We start from the raw sequence: 19,931 nt of genomic DNA, 5'->3' as shown, positions 1-19,931 counted from the left end.
TTATCGTACAGTCTATCTGCAGTAGTTTTCCCAGAATGCCCGACCGTGAAGTCGAGCATGCGTATTCCAGAAATATGCACTAACGTAGTTGCTAGCGCTCGAGAGCGCTTGCAATAAGTCCAGATGTGCACAGTGAGGTCACTACTGACTCGAAGCACACTGGAGTTTCACACTGCTGAAGTGATCCTCTCACAATGCAACCGCTGTCTACCCATTAATAATAATTATTTGGGGGAGGGGGGGGGGTCAGAATCATATTTCTATGTATAGTTATGGCTAAATCTGTGGCTCAGAACATAGACTTGTGAAGAAATACACATACATACTAAAAATCATTTATCGTTCTAAACAGAATAAAAAAGTAGTAAAATTCTGTGCAAAAAAGTGTTGAAAAATCTTTAACAGTGAAAAAGGAACATTATAATCATTAGGAATTATATTTATTGCAAAGAACATTAAATAAAGAATAAATTTTCCGACCATTCTTTATTTCACTCTCCATCCCTTAAAACTAGACCATCTTTTATGCAAACTATTTGCATTTGTAGTCCTTATGTTTACTTTGTCTCCGGCTTTCAGAACCAAAGGTACTGTATTAGCACAATTTGCGTAACTTGGATTGGCTTCATTGTTACAGTTTCCGTATCCTTTATTGACTCCATTTACAAGAATTTGAGCATCAAAGATTTTCCCCCCATAAACGAGACTTGTCCAAGTAAATACATACAGTCCCTCAGATGGCGCTGTGAAAAAGCCACTATGAGGATTGTACGCATTTCCAAAGTTGTAATAAACACCATCATATACAACATCGACAGGGGTGTTTCGTTGTAAATTTAAATGTTTGGTTATATACGCATTAAAAGCAATTATGGAGTCCCCTACGCGAAAGCAAAAAAAGAAAATTGTAAGTCATATTTCTAAATCAAAATTGAATGGGTTGATGTTAATTAAAAGCTGTTCAAAATACACAAACTTAAATTCAAATTGCAGTAGCAAATCTGAAATTTAATACTACATATTTGCTACTTATTTCTTGTCTCAGTAAGAATGTACAAATTTAACAAGAAAGTACAAATTGTCCACAATTTTTTTGTTCTAATTCTATTTTGCAGGAAAGTTTATTTGAATTAAAAAAATCTTCAAATGTCTTGCTGCAAAAAGAGACTCTATGACCATATGTACAATGTAGGTTTTTATTCGGCAAACATAAATCTTCTTCGTTAAGGGTTTATTCTTCACAAACATAGATAAAAATCTGTTTTGATTCTTTTTGAATTTGCATTTATCTTTCTTTCGTTAATAAATTGATATGTATTTTAAATATACAGTAGTATCATTTAAGGTTTTTAACGTATACATACATGTATCAATTTTATTTCATACCACTATTTTGCAGATTTGGACTCTTCACACACCGGTATTTAACTTCCAGATATTTGGAATAATCAGGACACGGGTCTCCAAAGTATTGATCAGCAGCATGAAGGTGACAGGTCTGGTATCCATTACAGTTCCATTTCACTTTGATTTCTGACATCTTCGAGCGACAGGTATTTGTATCAGATTTACTTCCAGGGCACACCTGTTTATCTGTTCGTCCGTAGTTGGCTAACAAAATCTGAATCTTTGTTCCTCTCCAACAGCGGATGAAGCCTTTTTGACCACCACACAGAGCAAAAGACTGATCTAATTTGATAACTTTATATTTTGAAAAATATTGCCAAAAACTTGAAAACTTCTTAAAGTTAAAAAAATAGCATTTCTGACTGACCTGATGCATTCACCACTCCTGTTGATGCCAGTAGAAGTAAAACGTAGATACAGAGGGAATATGCCATCTTTGTTTCCACAAAAAATCACAATAAAAATAAATGGCTATAATCAGCTATATAAAAGCAATAAACGCACTGTACGGGGTTTATTTGAAAAGTTCGCTGACCATGTCAATCTTTGTTGAACTATTTTCAAGAAATTTAAATTAGCATATAATCATATGTAAAAAATATTTATTTTGTTGATGTGTAAAGTTTCATTCGATTTCATAGAAAGCATGTTACTTAATTTAAAAACAATACGTTTTGTAAACACAGAACACATAATAACATTGTAACGTCAACTCATAGCGGCATGAATTTCTCAAAAATACTCTCCCTATATATATCACATAGCCTGGTCCACTCGATCATTAAAAACATTTCTCTGTTTATCAAAATACGAAATTCATTTTGCTAACAATTATTCAATGAGCATAAATTATAAATATTCTTACCGCTAAACGGTGCTTTCACAAGAACAGCAACTATATAGAATTACTATTAACTCTATTAAATTTTTGATCAGTTATTTAAAGATAATCCGTTTCCTCACAGATAGCCCTCGTCTGAAACAAAGTCTTTATCATTCAAATACCCCCCCCCCCCAACTGATTTCTTTTCAACGATGCAAAATATTAAAATATTAAATCTGTATTTGAAACTGAAACGATGTAACAATTCTTAATTTGAACGTCTAGTTTTTTCCCTTTGTGTGGCATATTACAGGTATGACTTCAGACATCATTTAATATGTGTATTGTTTGTAAATTACTAAATTTTAATCGATCCTCGATTCCATTTTGCAGTTTTTAATTCTGAATAACATTGAACTGTATCACGATATCTTTTTTTTAATTTAAATACACAACATTTAAATTCATGGTTGAAAAATTTCTACCAAAATGGGATAAAATATGACGTTAATTAATTAATTATCATTTATTGACAAAACCACATGTTGCGAAAGTCATACATACAGTATACAAATATAGTCACATAGATTTTCCTACATGTGTATGTCGAATGCACCATTCATAAAGTTACAAATATTGCTTGTTGATTTAACATCTGCTGGATTAAGAATTTTATAAGATATACATGTATTGTTAAAAAAATGTGTACAATATCTACTTGGCCGTGGTTATAAAAAGGACATACAAATAAAAATGACTTTTTCTTTAACAACAGTATGATAGTAAATAATTATTTTTCATCCCTTGGAAGAATTGGTTTACGATATGTCATGTTGTAAATTTTGAATATACCGGGTGGCAGTAAATACAAAATTTACAACATAACAACTCATATTGTTAATTTTGTATTTACTGCCACCTGTAAATTCAAAATTTACAACACGAAAAATATCTGCATTATATGTTTTATTTGTTTTGTTAAGAAAAAAAAATATATTAAAACTTACCTTAGCAATACTTTCTTTTATTTGATTATTATAATCACAACGGAGAGACAAAAATTTGTAATAACTACAAATCTCAATGTATATATACCCCTGATTTACGTGACAAAGTGCAGCATATGTTGCTTTCGTGTTCGAAAACAACAGGATTTCATGAGAGGTGAAAAAAAGTTCGTTTCCATAAAACCTATCAAGTTTTATTCTTCTTAAATTATAAATTATTTCATATCTGATTTAAAAAAGTGTGCAATCTTCTAGCATTTGTTCTTGATAAGGTTAAGACAATACATTGGAAGTTGAAAGAATTATCTTCATGATGATAATTGTGCTTTTTTATTCTTTTAATTCTTTTGAAGCTGAATAAATTTTAAACATTGTACATGAAAAGAATAAAACTCTTACTGTGGCCTTCTATTTTTACTTTTAAATACTTGTATATCGACACCGTTTAAATATTAATATTTATTTTCATCCATGCGTCGACGCTTTATACCTCCATGAACTCGAAATAAAAGATATTACGGAGTGTGCCAGATTTTTTTCACCGAATAAAGACACTAATGACCAACTATCAGCTGAACAATATAATAAACATGGTGACTTCAGCTTTCCCATCGTCATCTTCCCTTATCTATTTAGTAATATTCCCCTAAATTTACCTGGTCTGTGAACCCCAGTTATAATCGTCTGAAATTAAGCCTGGGATTTGGTCCTAGAAATGATTAACAACTATTAACAACTAGTTGTTGTGTATACTTTGTCCAGTGATCGTTGGTACCTTTGAAATAACGTTCGCCTGTCGGAAGCATGATAAAGATGTAAAGCTTATATATTTGCTTTTCAAATATGTAGAAATAACTTTTCAATTAGTTAAATAAATGTTAAGGAAAATCATTCTAAGTTAATTTATATAATTTTTTGAATTAAAATTTTATTTCCTACTTGCATATGACGTTTGTCTCTTCAGCACAAACAATTTCGAAACCAAAGCAGGCTTCCAAAAATATGTTCCTATCACAGGGCTTTCAACAGCAGCAAATTTTTGGTCGCTATCATTATTATTATTATTATTATACACAATTTATAAAGCGCTAAATATAATATAAATTACTCTAAAGCGCTGTACATAAATGTAGACATAAAAAAAACTTTACAAATATAAGAACTTAAAATTACATGTCAAACACCTTAAGAATATACACACACATATACATCCATATATATACTTTAAAAAGGATTAGAAATATTTCCGTGTAAAATGCTCTTCTGTCCCATGTTAAAAGAAAATTTAAAACAAATGAGCAGCTTTAAAAGTAAGTTATTAAGAATAATCTGGACCTTGTGACCTTGTGACCTTGTTTGCAATTAAAACCTCTCTTTAGATTGTTTTGACTAACATCTTTCATACCAATCGTCTGGTCGTTGTTTTTACTAATTTTGACCACAGATTACTCGGTTTATCTACATACAGATGACGCATGGCATGGGTGACCGTCCACAGGGGATGCTTACCCCCTCCTAGGTACCTCTCGTGATTTAAGGGAAGGGTGTTTTTATTTCGTTCATACGTATTGCTTACAGAATTTAGGAGATTGATTGCTGTCTGTTTTCTTCACCATTTCAATTTTAAGAAATGTTATTTGAAGAGTCTGAACACTTAAATAAAGACTGAATAAGAAAACTCCTTTGTATAAATTTGGCATCACTTTTTTGAAGTAGCAAAACATTTTAAGCGAAATTCTACATGGATTACATCTTTGATAAATTTATTCAGTTTTTTTAAGGTCTCATAAATTTGTGCTTGATTTTAAAAGAAGTTGAGACACAGCAAAAACATGAAAGTTTATGACAAAACAACTGACAAATGTTAACTTGTGGAATGAAAGAGACCAAAAACAGGGGGAAAAAACAGAAAAACAATGTTTTATAAACCTTACAAAAACTCCAAAGTTAATTAAAGTTTTAAATTTCTTCTAGCTTCTACATCACTTTTTCGTCCATCTGAGTTGCTAGGAACTATCTCTTCTGAGAAAGACTAAGGTATTTAAGATGAATCTTGAAAAGTATAGAAATTTAAGCAATGTAAGCCAGCAACTGTATATTTATACCTCGAGTTATTAATCATGCCCGAAGACCAGAACATTTTTAGGAGTTTATTTGTTTCCATAATAAGAGATTTACTTGTTTTAAAAGTGACCTTTATGTTTTTTTAAATAGTATTCCAGATTGTTTGCTCTGATTCCGGATACGTTCACAAAGAGTATTTTTCCTGAAAGAGTTGTCCAGATATGCGCAGTTTCCTAAAAACATGGTCTGTCTAGCGGCTGGCAATATGAATCTACCCTCACTGCACATATTGACGTTCATCGGTACATATTGACACAGGTGACAATATGTATCGATCAAGATGAGCCTTTTTCTCCCTGCAAAATGGGCTACAAAATTACCTAATAATTTGTCGCATATTGTCATCGGTGGCAATGTGTTGCAAACATATGCACATTTTCGCCAAAAATACCAGGTTTTAGCGTAGAACCTACGTCATATGAATTCATAATTAAGTGAACAAATGCGAGACTGTCTCAGCTAATGAAATACACAACTGTGATAAGTGAATGACATGCAACTATTTTGAAGGAATGCAAAGTTGCTAAGAAATCTTCAGTCAACTATTTAATAGAACAATATCTAGACGATATATCGTCTGAGTCTTAAATCGATTAAAGATTGTGTTTAATGTTTGTAATGTCTATTATGAAATGAAATGTATTCATTTTCATAATCATTATTTCTTAATTATTACACGTATTTGGATTTTTAGTGGTTTGTGTCTAACAATAACATGTCGATAAAATATAATTTTTTTAAAAAGGAAATTTTCATTTTTTGATAAATATTCATATTGTAAATTTGAAAGTAACATCAATACATTCATTTAATCATGAAATCCTGTGTAAGTGCAAAAAGGTGTGGATTTAATCTATCATGTCAATTGAAGAAAAACGAATTTGATTTTTAATAATATTTCTAACTATTCTTCAGTAAATAAAGTCTATAAACAAAGGTGTTTGAAGAAGTATTTTTCTGATTTTCTATATTCTCCTTATGACCATGTACCCCTAAAAATGGCTGAAAATTATAGCTGCAGTGTATAAATTGCCTAAACTCGAAGGGGATCTTTTAATAACTTTTCAGTAAAACTTTTTTTAATGCAATAATTGGCAGAGTTTAACCATACTGCAACAAAATGTTCAGGGACCAGGTAACTAATAAATGATTTTTATATTTAACTATAGCAAGACTATTCTCCCAAAATTTGGGATGGAACCCCCCCCCCCCCCCCCACTGGCACTCGTACTGCCAGCCTGTTTGAAACGGCGTTATATCCAAAAATGGAAAGGCGTTATTTTATTAATAAATATATAAAAGATTGAATCTAACCCATCTTTATTTATGCAATATTTACAAGTATTTTCTACATTCCTGCACATCTCGCAGACAACTGTTTGCATGCGTATTAAGAGAATCAACACTCTACTTGTGAAAATCCAGGATGTATTCAGATGCAGCTTGGGGCTTTGCTGACCATGTATGAAAAATTCATGTCAAATTTGAAAATATTTTTCTCTCCTCTTGGAAAAAAGTAAGCAAACTATTTGCATGGGTAAAATGGGCAATAGCCTTCAACCAAGTTTGTGAAATCCATGATTCTTCGTAGAAGTCTCTGGCATCAGAGAAGGACTATATTGGTTAAACATTGAAAATATATTACATATTTAAAAATCTTTTTTTTTCCTGGAAATCTAATTACAATAGGTTAAAATTACTTTTTGAGAAATTAGCCCTATATTTAATTGCGAAATTCATGTCCCGAGGGTAAGATTTCAGCCCCCGGGGTGGGTAAAGTTAGTCATGTACTGAAAATGTGAAAAGCTTAATAAAGCCTTTTGAAAAGGCGTAATAACGCCTTTTAGTAAGGCGTAATGATGCCTTTTCGCGTTATTACGCCTTTTTCTCGCGTTATTACGCATTTTCAAAGGGCCTTGCTTTATTTCGCGTTATTACGCCTTTTTGAAAGGCGTTATATCGCCTTTTACATTTTTTCTTTCTCCGTAGATTGAACCTAATAGGCAATAGCAAATTTCACTATGCATTATGCAAAATTAATTATTAGTTTTGCATTAACGTATTTATACTCCTTACGCCTCCTTTACACATCCGGTGTCTGAGAATTTAATTTGCAACACCAGAGGATTCTTGCGTATTGATAATGACTAATTATGGCCTAGCTGTTCTTCCATGATCATACTGACGAAACATACTCACTTGCACATCAAGCTGAACCTTCATAGAAATTCATTACCAAAACCAGGAAAAACGCAACGTAGTAAATCGGCATTTTTGTTTTTCTGAAGAAAAAATTGGAAAACTCTATTAATCTTTTTTTTTTTAAATTTTGCTACGATTACCAAAACCATCATGATCGAAAGGACAACCCCACCCCTCTCATTACGTGCACGTGCTTGTCCATATCTAAATGGTTGATATACGTAAATAAGGAATTAGAAACCACCAGAAACACAATTAACATGTTATTTATTTCTCTGGAATCCTTCATTGCAATATATGTGTTTACTAAAAGACATGAAACAAAGTCAACTGAACCATTGCCTTTTTTGAAAGTAATAAAAGACACTGTATATGCATAATACCATTTTTCCATATATATATATATATATATATATATATATATATATATATATATATATATATATATATATATATATATATATATATATATATATATAAAGCACAAAGAAATTCACTTTTATAAGGATACCCACTTCCGCCCCAGCCCGGGGTTGAACTCTCGACCTACGGAATCTGTCTCCTAGCAGTACAGGAACAGCGCGCTAGACCGCTCGGCTATCTAAGCAAGTCAAAAAACTTGCTTTCGATGCCGATGGAATTTTCGCGGCGCTGCTCATCACTACACGGTCATTGAGAATGGAAGTGAGAAGTGAGGTACAGTTATTTGGATATTAGTTTTATTAGAGAATCGTTACCAATTCACGTTTTAATGAAATTATTTTTTATTTATAAAGCACATTTTACAACAAGTCTTAAAAAAACATAATTGCCCTAAGTGAAGAAATATTAATATATAAAGCACAAAGAAATTCACTTTTATAAGGATACCCACTTCCGCCCCAGCCCCAACATAGGGCACTTATGTTAGTTTAAGAGTTGTTGTAGAATGTGCTTTATAAATAAAAATTAATCTTAGCCAAGGGCATCCAAAATCATTTAAATGAAGGGCCATGCTCCCATCCAAAGGTAGTTAATATGAAAAAAAGAGGCAAAAAGGGTGGATGAATCAAAAACCTTTTGCTGAAGAACCACTAGGCTAGAAATAATGAAAGTTGAAAGCATTTTGACAGATTCTAATATGTTCAAATCATGGTCATTGGGGATAGATTGTCGCCACAATAAGAGATCAAAGTTTTACGGTATGTACATGAAAATATTTCAAATATCTTCTCAAGAACACTTTAAAATGTTATGATTAGTCTTAGTAACATGCAAGCATCCTCAGACAATGTTATAAATTCTAAATTGTGCGAATCACCTCGGAGGGGGATGTACAATAGGGAATTAAATTTTTAAAATTCGGTGGGGCCAAAAAATTAGATTGGGCCACAGCAGTGGAACTCTTCTTAATAAAACATACTACATGTAGTACCAGGTATATGGCAACAGCAATGCAACAGTTCTCATATCACAATACAAGCATCCCAATATAGTACAGATTCCATATCATGCTCTCTAAGACTAGGATCTGGCTATACAAAGTATTCAAACTTTACAAGGGTTACATGTAATGTATGTAGGATCTTTCAAAGAAAAAATGGCATGGTGAAACAAAATTATATATCGATATGCAGGCATTCCCTAGTCATGTTGATTAAAGTTTGTTCAAATTACGAACATTGGGCTAGGATGGGTCTAAGAATCATACTTAGGTACCAGAGTCAAAATTTCATACATTACATATAACGTAGTTTCCGGGTGATAATTTAAATCTCTTTGAACTCTTGCAATAAAATATTATATTATAGCTACCTATGACTTACAGAAAATCCTAAAGGTCAAAAAGTCAATGCTTTCTTTACGAAAAGTTCAAAGAGAATTAAAGTTTTCACCTTGAATATGAAGAGGTATAGCCCACTTAATTAGTATGCCATAAGGACTACAATATAGCGCATTTACAAACATCCACAATATTTCAATATTTTATCATAATTAGTTAATCTAGCTATAAACAAATACAAATTATACCAGAACGTTGCAAAAATAGCCATAAGTACCCAGACAAGATAAATGAAACAACTCTCGATTCCCGCCTACATTTTATACCAATTTAATTCAACACTAATGACAATTTGGCCATACAATCTTTGTTGAATGTCAGGAAGAGTTCAATGGTAATTGATTGATAAATTTAATACCAGTGATAAATTGTTAATTACTCTTAATTCCAACTCTTTTCAGAAGTAGGATAGACGAGGTTTTCCATTGAAATCGGACTAAATAAAGCATCACTAGATTTTAAAATATTCTTTCATATGGATAATTGTTCCTTAAATCTTTTCTTATGTTTAACACACAAAAGAATAAACAAACAAGATTGATAAAATATAATGTTTTAGTTGTAAACCCTTTGATATTTGTGAAAAAAATAGCATTTTTTTTTGTCTGTAAACATATGCGCCACCCCCCCCCTCCCCCCCCCGTGCCTGTGAAACAACAAAAGCTTTGGTATGAATTTGTTAAAGAACAATTCTTAATACCTATAAAAAGATTTTTTGTTTCACGGGGGGGGGGGGTTTAAAATATTTTCCGTTTTTTCATTGATTTCATTGAAGTTTACCAAAATTATAGAGTTGTCTCTTATTGTTTTCCCAAATAAGTTATGTTTTGTGAAAATCCAAATAGATATCTATATGGATATGAAAAGTCAATCAAATATGTTATCTTTGAAAATTGACTTGGAGGTAGGCGGCAGAACAATACTTTCGTTTGCAGTTCTTTACAGATTTTGCATGTGATATATGGAGATCTATTGAGTGAGCATTGAAAAATACAAATTTGTGAATGGGAACCAATTTAAACCAGAAAAATCTACAGTTGATTACGTTCTTTTGATATCATAGAATACTGTTGTATTAAAATCTTTTTTGGTTAAACTTGGTCTTCATATTAAAAATTGACTATAAATCTCAGTCATCCTATTTTCCAAAAGCTCTTGCATGGGGCTATATATACATGTATACAGAAAAGACACGGAATTTCTTAATAGTGTACGTAGCCTATTTTTTCCGTGTTTGGGGGTCCGGTTTAAGTCTCTAAGTTCCAGATATTATATATATATATATATATATATATATATATATATATATATATATATATATATATATATATATATATATATATATATATATATATTGATTTAGCTGATTAATTTTTAAACACCGTATTTTTCCATATGATATAAAAATCAGACGTAAACATAAAGATCTAAGCATTGTTGTTCTCTGCTCTCGATATATTTTGAATTTAAGGTAATATAACATGAGATTTTCTGCTGTATTTGGAAAGAAGAGGCACATAAAGAGAAATGTGCATGTATGAAATGTATGGAAATAACGAACAGTATTCAAACTCAAAAGTCCATTAAACAAGACTGAAACTGAAACTGATTTATTTGATTAAACGCCTATTTTTACATAAACGTATTCAATAAACGTGATTTACATTTTTACATAAACGTATGGTTTTGTGCAATAAAACTGTAAAATATTTACATATAAAATATACAAATATACATTTAGAGTCATAATTAAAATAAAGCATCAAAATCCCTAAAGGAGTAAGTTTTTATGTTGCTTTTGAAATCATCAATAGATTTTGATTGTTTATTATGCAAAGGTAGTTCGTTCCACAATTTTGGTTCGATGGTACTAAAACTCCTGTCACTGAAAGTTTTTTTCTTTTATTAGATGGGACTGTGTAACAGCTTTCGGAATTTCGGGAAAGAAATAATTTTTATTTAAAGTTTGTTTCGACAAAAGTTCAGTTAAATATTCTGGTGCTTGGCCCACTGAAGAGTTATACATAAATATCAGAATTTTGAATGATATCCTAAATTTAATAGGTAGCCAGTGGAGATCAAAGAGAGCTTCTTTGGAACTGTCAAATTTCTACCGATTTAATACCATCTTGGCACACATATTCTGAATTTTTACTTTTTTCGCATTGTGCTGTACCATTGCAACAGTCCAAATGAGAAATAACTAATGATAAAACTAAAATTTACATGTTCTTTGAAATTTAAGTTTTCATCTAAAAATGCACCGAAGTATTGTATACATTTTACGGATTTGATTTCATTTTTATTAATGTTTATCGTCTTTGTAGCACATTTTCCTATTTTTTTTTTCGCCCAAGTAGTATGAATTCTGTTTTTGATGCATTCATTTTAAGTTTATTTGCGTTTATCCAATTGTTAATAATCATTGCGCAATCCTCAAGCTCGCAAATAGCCTCAGTTTCGCTGTGTGTCGACGTTAGATTAAAAACATTTATTTGCGGTATGGTCATCTGCAAAGCCGAAAACTGATATGGACAGACGATTGACATCAAATAAAGTTCCTGCGTACGTTAGATATACATGTAACCAGGGTCCTAAGCAGCTACCTTGTAGATCGCTACATTGCAGCTGACATACAGATGATGAAACGAAATTTACACATACATGGCAGCCACGAGGTCGCAAGTATGAATTTACCCAATTTAACGCCAAGCCGCAAATTCTATATTGTTTTTGAGGTACTTCAATAAAGATATCATGGTCTACAGTATCAAACGCAGCGCTGAGATCAATTGAAATGAGAGATGTTATTTCTTGTTTCTCCATAACGTCAAGCAGGTCATTTACAAGTCTTAAAAGAGCAGATTCACAAGAACGGAAACCTCTGTATGCCGACTGATTTTTTGGAAGCAGAGTGTTTTCGTTTACGTGCAAATTAAGTCTATAAAGAGCGGATTTTTCGATAAGTTTTGAAAGAAATGACGCGTTACTCAATGGTCTGTAGTTCGCTAGCTCCAATTCCAAACCTATTTTATTTAAAAGAGGTTTAACGATCGCTTGTTTCCATTTTGCAGGAAAGATACCATGTTTCAATGAAAGTTTAACGATTTTCGTAATGTTTCGTAAAAGGTCATTTAAAAAAGATTTCAAAATATTAGTTGGTGAGATATCTAATTCTCAAGATTTAGTTCGTTGTTCCATGATCAGATTCTTTATTTCATCTTGCGAGAGTTCTTGAAACTCACTTAATTATGGAACATCTTTGTGACTCGGTTCAAAATTAAAGATTGTCTACGAGGGTTGTTCGGAAAGTTCGTGGACTATGCCAATCTTCGTTATACTATCTTCAAGAAATTTAAAATGAGCACATTCTCATATGTAACAAGATGTGTTTGTGAAACACTGATGCCCCCGTATGGCAGCTTATGGCGAAGGTTAAAGTTTCTTCAAATGCAAGTCAAAATCCAGGCCAAAAAATAAAAAAATGTTGATACCCAAAGAAAGGTCTTGTCTCGAGGAATACACCTGTGAAATTTGAAAGACCTAGATACAACTGTTCAAAAGTTATGGCGAAGGTTAGAGTTTTTTAAATAAAAGTCAAACGTCAAGGTCAAATTGGTTGGTATCCAAAGGAAGATCTTGTCACAAGGATTACATATGTGAAGTATGAAAGCCCTAGCACCAACCATTCAAAAGTTATGGCCAAGGTTAAAGTTTTTCAAAAGTAGGTCAAACTCCTAGGTCAAGATCAAAAGGTCACAGTGGTGGTTGGTATCCAAAGGAAGGTCTTGTCGCAAGGATTACATACGTGAAGTATGAAAGCCCTAGCTCCAACCATTCAAAAGTTATGGCCAAGGTTAAAGTTTTTCAAAAGTAGGTCAAACTCCTAGGTCAAGGTCAAATGGTCAAAGTGGTTGATATCCAGAGGAAGGTCTTGTCACAAGGAATGCACATGTGAAGTTTGAAACCCTAAGCATCAACTGATCAAAAGTTATGGCCAAGGTTAAAGTTTTTCAAAAGTAGGTCAAACTCCAAGGTCAAGGTCAATAGGTCAAAGTTGTTGGTACCAACTGTTCAGAAGTTATGGCTAAGGTTAAAGTCTCATAAAATTTTGCAAAAGTGGGTCAAACTCCAAGGTCAAGGTCAAAAGGTCAAATATGATGGTACCCAAAGAAAGGTCTTGTCACAAGGAATACACATGTGAAATATGAAAGTCATAGCTCCAACCAATCAAAAGTTATGGGCAAGATTAAAGTTGACAACAGACAGACAGACAAACAGACAAACAGATAAACAGACAAACAGACAGACAGAACAAAAACAATATACCCCCGGGATCTTTCGATCCGGGGGCATAAAAATATTTGTTTGTTTAAGAACCCTCTCTACACTGCACACTAAAGAGTTCTGATTCTATGGTATTTTTCTGCAGTTAGAGTGATCTGCCCTTAGAACTAAATTCCAATAAATAGAAATTTGCAGTATATTAATCCAATTGTAATCAATTCAAGTATTGTTTACATTTTCTAAGGCAAAGATAAATTAGATGAACACGATATTTACATGTATATTCTCCATGGAAGTAAACAACAGTGATTTTTGTTCACTAATACTGTGCTGTGTTTGAAAATTTTTCCTGTGGGTAAATGCCACGCACCATAAATTGAAAATTAGATAGATAAGCTCAATATGTACACCTTTATTCAATATAATTTTCTCAATGACCGGAAAACATTTTGCACTGGTGTGGAGAGGGTCCTTATTTAAATTGTGAAGTTTCATTCCATGTGATTTAATAGAATTTATGTTATTTAATATATGTTATTTAATTTTAAAATCAATACGTTTTGCAACCACGGAGCAAACTCAACAACACTGTAACGTCAAAAACATACCATCATGAGGTTCTCAAAAATACTATTCCTATATATTTCACACAGTATTGCCCAATACCTGTGCACTCGTAATCTTGTCTATTTTATCAATGAAATAGTCGGCAGAATTTTCCGCAAGCTCTGCATGTCTTTTCTAGTAAAATACTAGTATACAAATATGAAACAAATGTGTCAGACTCTGTGGTTTCCTTTATTTCAAGCTCAACTGGATATATCATATCGACATAAGAATGGAAATAACCATTGTTACATGTAATTGACAATACGTCGTCGATATATCTAAATGTCGAGTTAGAGGCCACAGCAATGTTTTCTTCTTTTCACGCATAAGATTTTGAACAAATTCTGCTTCATATGAATACTAATAACGGGGCGCAATCGGTACCCATTGGAATTCCGATAGATTGTTGGAAGACCTGGTCTCCAAAAACCACATAGATATTGTCAATCAGAAACTCGAGCATCTTTTTAATATCAATTTCAGAGTACTTGTGGGTACAATCAGAATGTTTTTTAACAAAATAGTTTTGCAAATGATCAATGACAAGGTAAGTAAATTTACGGGTTCCATTTTTATTGCAAAAACAGCTGTCAATGATATCAAAAAGCCTGGGGCTGTTTTACAAAGGAACTTACGACTAAGACCAAAACGTTTAGTGGATTGTAAAATTTTACCGAATTTATTATTCTATTTAAAATTTCTAGCGTAAAAATATCTTTCTACATTCCTTTTAAAAAGGATTAAACCATTTACACTTTATTGTACATTAGAAAGTAATAAGCAGAATAAAATGTTGGTCTTGGTCGTAAGTTCTTTTGTAAAACGGGCCCCTGGACTTTAATTTATCGTGGGGAATGGTTGTATATAATGTTGAAAAGTCGTAAGTTTTTATGTTGTTGATATGGTAATATTTTGTGATTTCAAATTTTCCAAAAGTTCCTTGGAATTTTTAAGTATCAACATGAAATATATGGAGATAACGAAAAGTATTCAAGCTCAAATGTCCATTAAACAATACAAAATATGTGCAGAGCAAACACGGACCTCCAAAACATCAGAGGTGGGATCAGGTGCCATGGAGGAGTGAGCATCCCCTGCCGACCGGTCACCACCGCCGTGTGCTCCTTGTCATGATAGGGAAACAACAGAAAAATCCGTCGACAGTTCGGTGTGTAAATAATGGCCTAACAATTAGTATGAAAAACTTCAGTCAACATTTGACTCAATGATAAATTGTATTTGCTGACAAGGTCATTGTATCAACCATAGAACTTACGAAATGATGACTTTAAACGAGACTGCTGATATTCTTGTTTCATCAACTTGTTTGTCAATAATTTACCACGTTTTAGAAATTGTACATACGTAGAGCATGCTCTCTTGCGTATCGAATCAACTGAGAGATATAAACCCCGTATGCAGGTGATGAAGGTATATTGCTGCATAAGTAAGGGAAGTTGACGATTGAAAAGTTAAAGTCATCACGTTTATCATAAAGCTTGGTTGTTAGATTACCATTAACGTCTTTTTCAAGTAAAATATCCAAATATCTTATTTACACTACTTCTCGAATATATTGTAGCACTGTACTCCTGAAGTTTCTCTTTCACTACTGTTAATATTTTAGTGAGGAGTGAAGAAAGAAGCTTGGTAGAACATTTACTTGAACTCGCTATGTATCTTTGTTTGGAAGGATTTTTATGAAGTTTCGGAATTTAATATAGATATGGTAATTCAATTTCATGTTGGTTGTTGGGAATATTAAAAATATTTAAAACTGACATAAGATTTTGAAGAATTTCCTCTTTAGAAAGGGAGCTATGGATATAAGTTGGATTGCCACTTGTTGAATTAAATCCAAGTTCCTCCAAAATACAATTTAAAAAAATGAGCCTTACAAACAAACATATACAATACTTAAGATGCAGCAGTATTTCCAGAAATAGATATATTGATTTAGACCTTTCATGAAAACAAATATCTTGAAAACAGTCAAGAAAAAAATCTTGGTATAATTCTGTAATATGTCTAACAAATAAAACATCTTTTAAAAATTATAAAAAAAAAATATTTGATTTCATTATAGTGATATATGCAGAGAGGCTGGTTAGGAAGTAACAAAATAGAAATACATGTATCATGTAAGGGCGTTTCTCGTGAATTTATAGCCAAAAACACAGCATCAGTTTACGAGGAAATCTTTTAATTAAATTGCATACATGTAGAAGCAGTTCTGCATATCCAATTTATTAATAGTATACGGTAGTTTCCATTTATAAACGTAGTAATAGGCGAAATACTGGGAAAGGGCGCTATACCTCTTCAAAGTATATACTGAAGTCTCTCTATGATTGAAAAATTCTCGAACGGAACGAAAAACAACATACAATCAATCAATCAAAACGTTTCTTCGAAAATAATTATGATTTAAATACATGTAAATGATTATAAATGATTTATTTTGAATGATTTTTCAAATTCCTTTTCAAAACTCTGTGATTAGAAGGCCAGAAAATAAATTATATGATCCGTGGTCACGAAGTTTTGCCGTCTCCTTATTGTGATTCTGTATCCACACTCTGTCCCCTTTATTGAGTAAAATATGTAGAGTTTGTCCAGATTGAGGATATGTCTTTGAATGAGAAAACAGAATAGACATCTTTATACCATTTTTAACAATTTCCAAATGCACATAATTCGTTGGGTGACTCATTAGGGTGCCCGAGATGGTGTAGAGACCGTCATACGGGGCGATGAATATTCCAGTCTTTGGATTATAGGCTCCGCCCCAATTAGTTAACACCTTATCATATTTGACAACTTGGCGACCGCTTACTGTAGCATCCTTGGAGAGTTTTGCAGTAAATGCAACCACTGGTCTTTTGTATGCTGAAAACAGTATGCATCAAGTCTTTATATAACCATAAATTCATTGTAATGCAGGCACGTAGTAAGGGGGCCAGCCAGAAAATAAATACCTTATCTGAAGAAACTTTGACAAGCAAATAAGAAAGATATATTGTCTAAACTCCAAAATCCTATTTTGTCTAGCCACACCCTAGGCCTATCACCGGGGTCATAATTTGAAGAAATATGAATCTTCTTTATATTGGATGCAGTTTTGCATTAGGCCTACCGAAAATTTTGCTCATCAGTATCGAAATTATTTATGCATTATTACTGAAAACTTCATTAGTTTATCTCAGAAACAATTTATAAGATTTCCGTTTACCAGGTTCTACAGTTGCCTTTTTTTCACAACAGTTAAGGGAGGTAAAAGACGATTTTGAGCAGATAATATTTAATGAATTTTGCTAATCTGTTAGAATTGGCTTCTAACAGAAATTTAGACAAATTGCCTTCTCTTGCCAAAATCATTGCCAAAATTATTTGTTAGTTTTCTGTTTTGTTTTGTTTTTGTTTTTTTTTTGTTAACGTCTTTTTTAGTCTTTCCACCGCCCATACACATCCTTACCCCGGGAGTCGGCACCATCAGAGGATACTTGCATATTGAATGACTAATTATGGCTTAGCTGTTCTTCCACGATCGTAATGAAGAAACATACTCACTTGCACAGCAAGCTGAATCTTCAGAGAAACTCATAAACAAAATCAGAAAAAACGCAACGTAGTAGATCGACATTTTTAGTATCTGAAATAAAATGAAAAGTTTCGTTATTTTTTTTTTTTTAATTTTAATCAACTTTCTATGAAATAGAATAAGTAATGTCTTTTGATTTGTTAACTATGGAAATTATTCTTTTGATTAATTAAAAATAAACAGGTATGACTCAAAGTCATACAGAATTAATCATGAGAAGAAAAATAGACTGGTTTAGGAAATTTTGTATAGATCTAGTTTTCTTGAGATCTGACCTCCAAACAAAATTAACATTATTCACATTATTGCTGACGATGACTTTATTTGTCTCATTTACCTTACATTTAGTTATATTAGTTAATTTTCAATTATCTTAGTATTAAAATGTATAAAAAGCTAAAAAGTTTATTTTATCGCAACCCTTACGGACGCAGCATTTTTTTTTCGGGGATGGAGGGTGTATTTTGGATCGTATTAACGGCTAGCTGCAGAACTGTAACTCTCTGAAAGAAATACCAGTATATATTGACAGACCGGAGAACTATAGTCAGAATAATCTAAATGTGTCTCGGAACAGACCCTCACAACAACTGGGTCCGTAGGTCTTTATCATTTTAACGATTTGAACATTCTATCTGCAAGAGTTATACACAGTGATACTGTCGTCCATTGACAAAACGGAATATTTATTGCGCACAAAAAGTTGCACTCATTTTATTTCTCAGTCCAAATTCTTACCTCAAATGCACAAAAACTCGATTTCAGAAAAAATTCCGTCGATCTTTACCAAATACGTTCGTAGTTGACTTCTGCACGAAGCGTGTGTTGGACCGAGCATTGACCTGCATCTAAATTGGCGAAATTTTCGATGGTCTCAATTTTCTACCCAGGAGTGCTATTTAATAACAATGAATATTTGGGAATGTTTTTGTTGTCGAATTAGGTAGAGAATATGTTAGAAACACACGGGTAGTACTTGAATATTTTTAGATGACCGATTAAATATACGGAGAATTAAATTGAAAAACAGCGCACTTTGTGCACAATAAATATACTTTTTTTTTCATTTGGTGGCACAGTATCTCTCTGATCTTTCATCTTTATTTTTTTTCAGATCAGCGAGCTACAGATCTGCATCTAATTAACGGCAGAAGATTAATCTTCGAAAAGGGCAATCCTCACCCCTTCCCACTACGTGCACGTGTTTGTCCATATCTAGGTGGTTGATATACGCAAATAAAGAATAAGAAACCACCAGAAACATAAATAACATGTTATTTATATCTCTGGAAACCACATTGAAAAGAATCTTAATTGTGGTACATGTGTTCACTTAGAGATATGAAACAATGTCAACTGAACCATTGTCCTTTTAGAAATTAATAAAAGACAGTATATATGCATATTACTCACAGATTGTTTTCCTATTGCCAGTTTTTAAAGTCAATCTCTCTTACTAGTATATATATTAATTTATGTACAGATGTGTACTACTGTCGTGAGTATCATTTTCATTTTAAGCATCATTGTATGGATCTGGTAGGTGTCAAGTTCCATGTATTTCTTCCTAAGATTTTGCTGTATACATAGTTCAATCTTTCAAAGTCCCAATATCTTCAGCCTTTTTTTTTTTATTATTCCCCCTGATACAAAGTGGGAGTATCTATGATCACCTGTTATATATATATATATATATATATATATATATATATATATATATATATATATATATATATATATATATATATATATATATATATATATATATATATATATATATGAGCTTCAAAGGTCAAAGTTTCTGTGCAATATGTACTTGGAGTATTTGTCAATTTGATGAATTTGTACATGTACATTTACCAGCATAGGTTTCTGTGTATTATGTCTGTGCTAAATTGTTAAATTTTACATGTACAAAAGACAGTAAGTTAATTAACTTGTAATGTGGTGGCCGTTATTGGCCATCGTACATATCACAATACAAGCATCCCAATAAAGTACAGATTCCAGATCATGTTCTCTAAGACTAGGCTGTGGCCATACAAAGGT

The 19,931-nt window shown here is 32.3% G+C and overlaps 2 protein-coding genes across 2 annotated transcripts; both read right to left on the bottom strand.

The window, feature by feature from the left end:
* Nucleotides 1-486: 486 nt before the first annotated feature.
* Nucleotides 487-7,633, bottom strand: LOC133190624 (complement C1q-like protein 3). The gene is made up of 3 exons (XM_061326314.1): nucleotides 7,598-7,633; nucleotides 5,470-5,534; nucleotides 487-877 (listed from the first exon to the last, which is right to left on the bottom strand). Exons 1-3 carry the CDS (start codon nucleotides 7,631-7,633, stop codon nucleotides 487-489), a joined length of 492 nt encoding a protein of 163 aa, XP_061182298.1.
* A 9,133-nt stretch (nucleotides 7,634-16,766) lies between these two features.
* On the bottom strand, nucleotides 16,767-17,924 carry LOC133190623 (collagen alpha-1(X) chain-like). The gene is made up of 2 exons (XM_061326313.1): nucleotides 17,852-17,924; nucleotides 16,767-17,170 (listed from the first exon to the last, which is right to left on the bottom strand). The coding sequence occupies exons 1-2, from the start codon at nucleotides 17,922-17,924 to the stop codon at nucleotides 16,767-16,769; spliced, it is 477 nt and encodes a 158-aa protein (XP_061182297.1).
* Nucleotides 17,925-19,931: the final 2,007 nt, after the last annotated feature.

Source organism: Saccostrea echinata, unplaced genomic scaffold (genome assembly GCF_033153115.1).
Source record: "Saccostrea echinata isolate AGI-Se365-2 ecotype Australia unplaced genomic scaffold, CSIRO_AGI_Sech_v1 ptg000022l, whole genome shotgun sequence".
Lineage (NCBI taxonomy): Eukaryota > Metazoa > Mollusca > Bivalvia > Ostreida > Ostreidae > Saccostrea > Saccostrea echinata.
The sequence above is the reverse complement of the archived record's forward strand: the minus strand, read 5'-3'. Positions and strand labels throughout refer to the sequence as shown.

Bases quoted from the DNA above. Each gene is read 5' to 3' on its own strand.
- LOC133190623 (XM_061326313.1), bottom strand. From the start codon at position 17,924: ATGTCGATCTACTACGTTGCGTTTTTTCTGATTTTGTTTATGAGTTTC. The intron at 17,171-17,851 runs GTGAGTATGTTT...TACTGTTTTCAG, and splicing joins AGATTCAGCTTGCTGTGCAA to CATACAAAAGACCAGTGGTT.
- LOC133190624 (XM_061326314.1), bottom strand. From the start codon at position 7,633: ATGCCGATTTACTACGTTGCGTTTTTCCTGGTTTTG. The intron at 5,535-7,597 runs GTAATGAATTTC...CCATGTTTTTAG, and splicing joins TTGCGTTTTTCCTGGTTTTG to GAAACTGCGCATATCTGGAC. The intron at 878-5,469 runs AGCAAACAATCT...TCGCGTAGGGGA, and splicing joins GTGAACGTATCCGGAATCAG to CTCCATAATTGCTTTTAATG.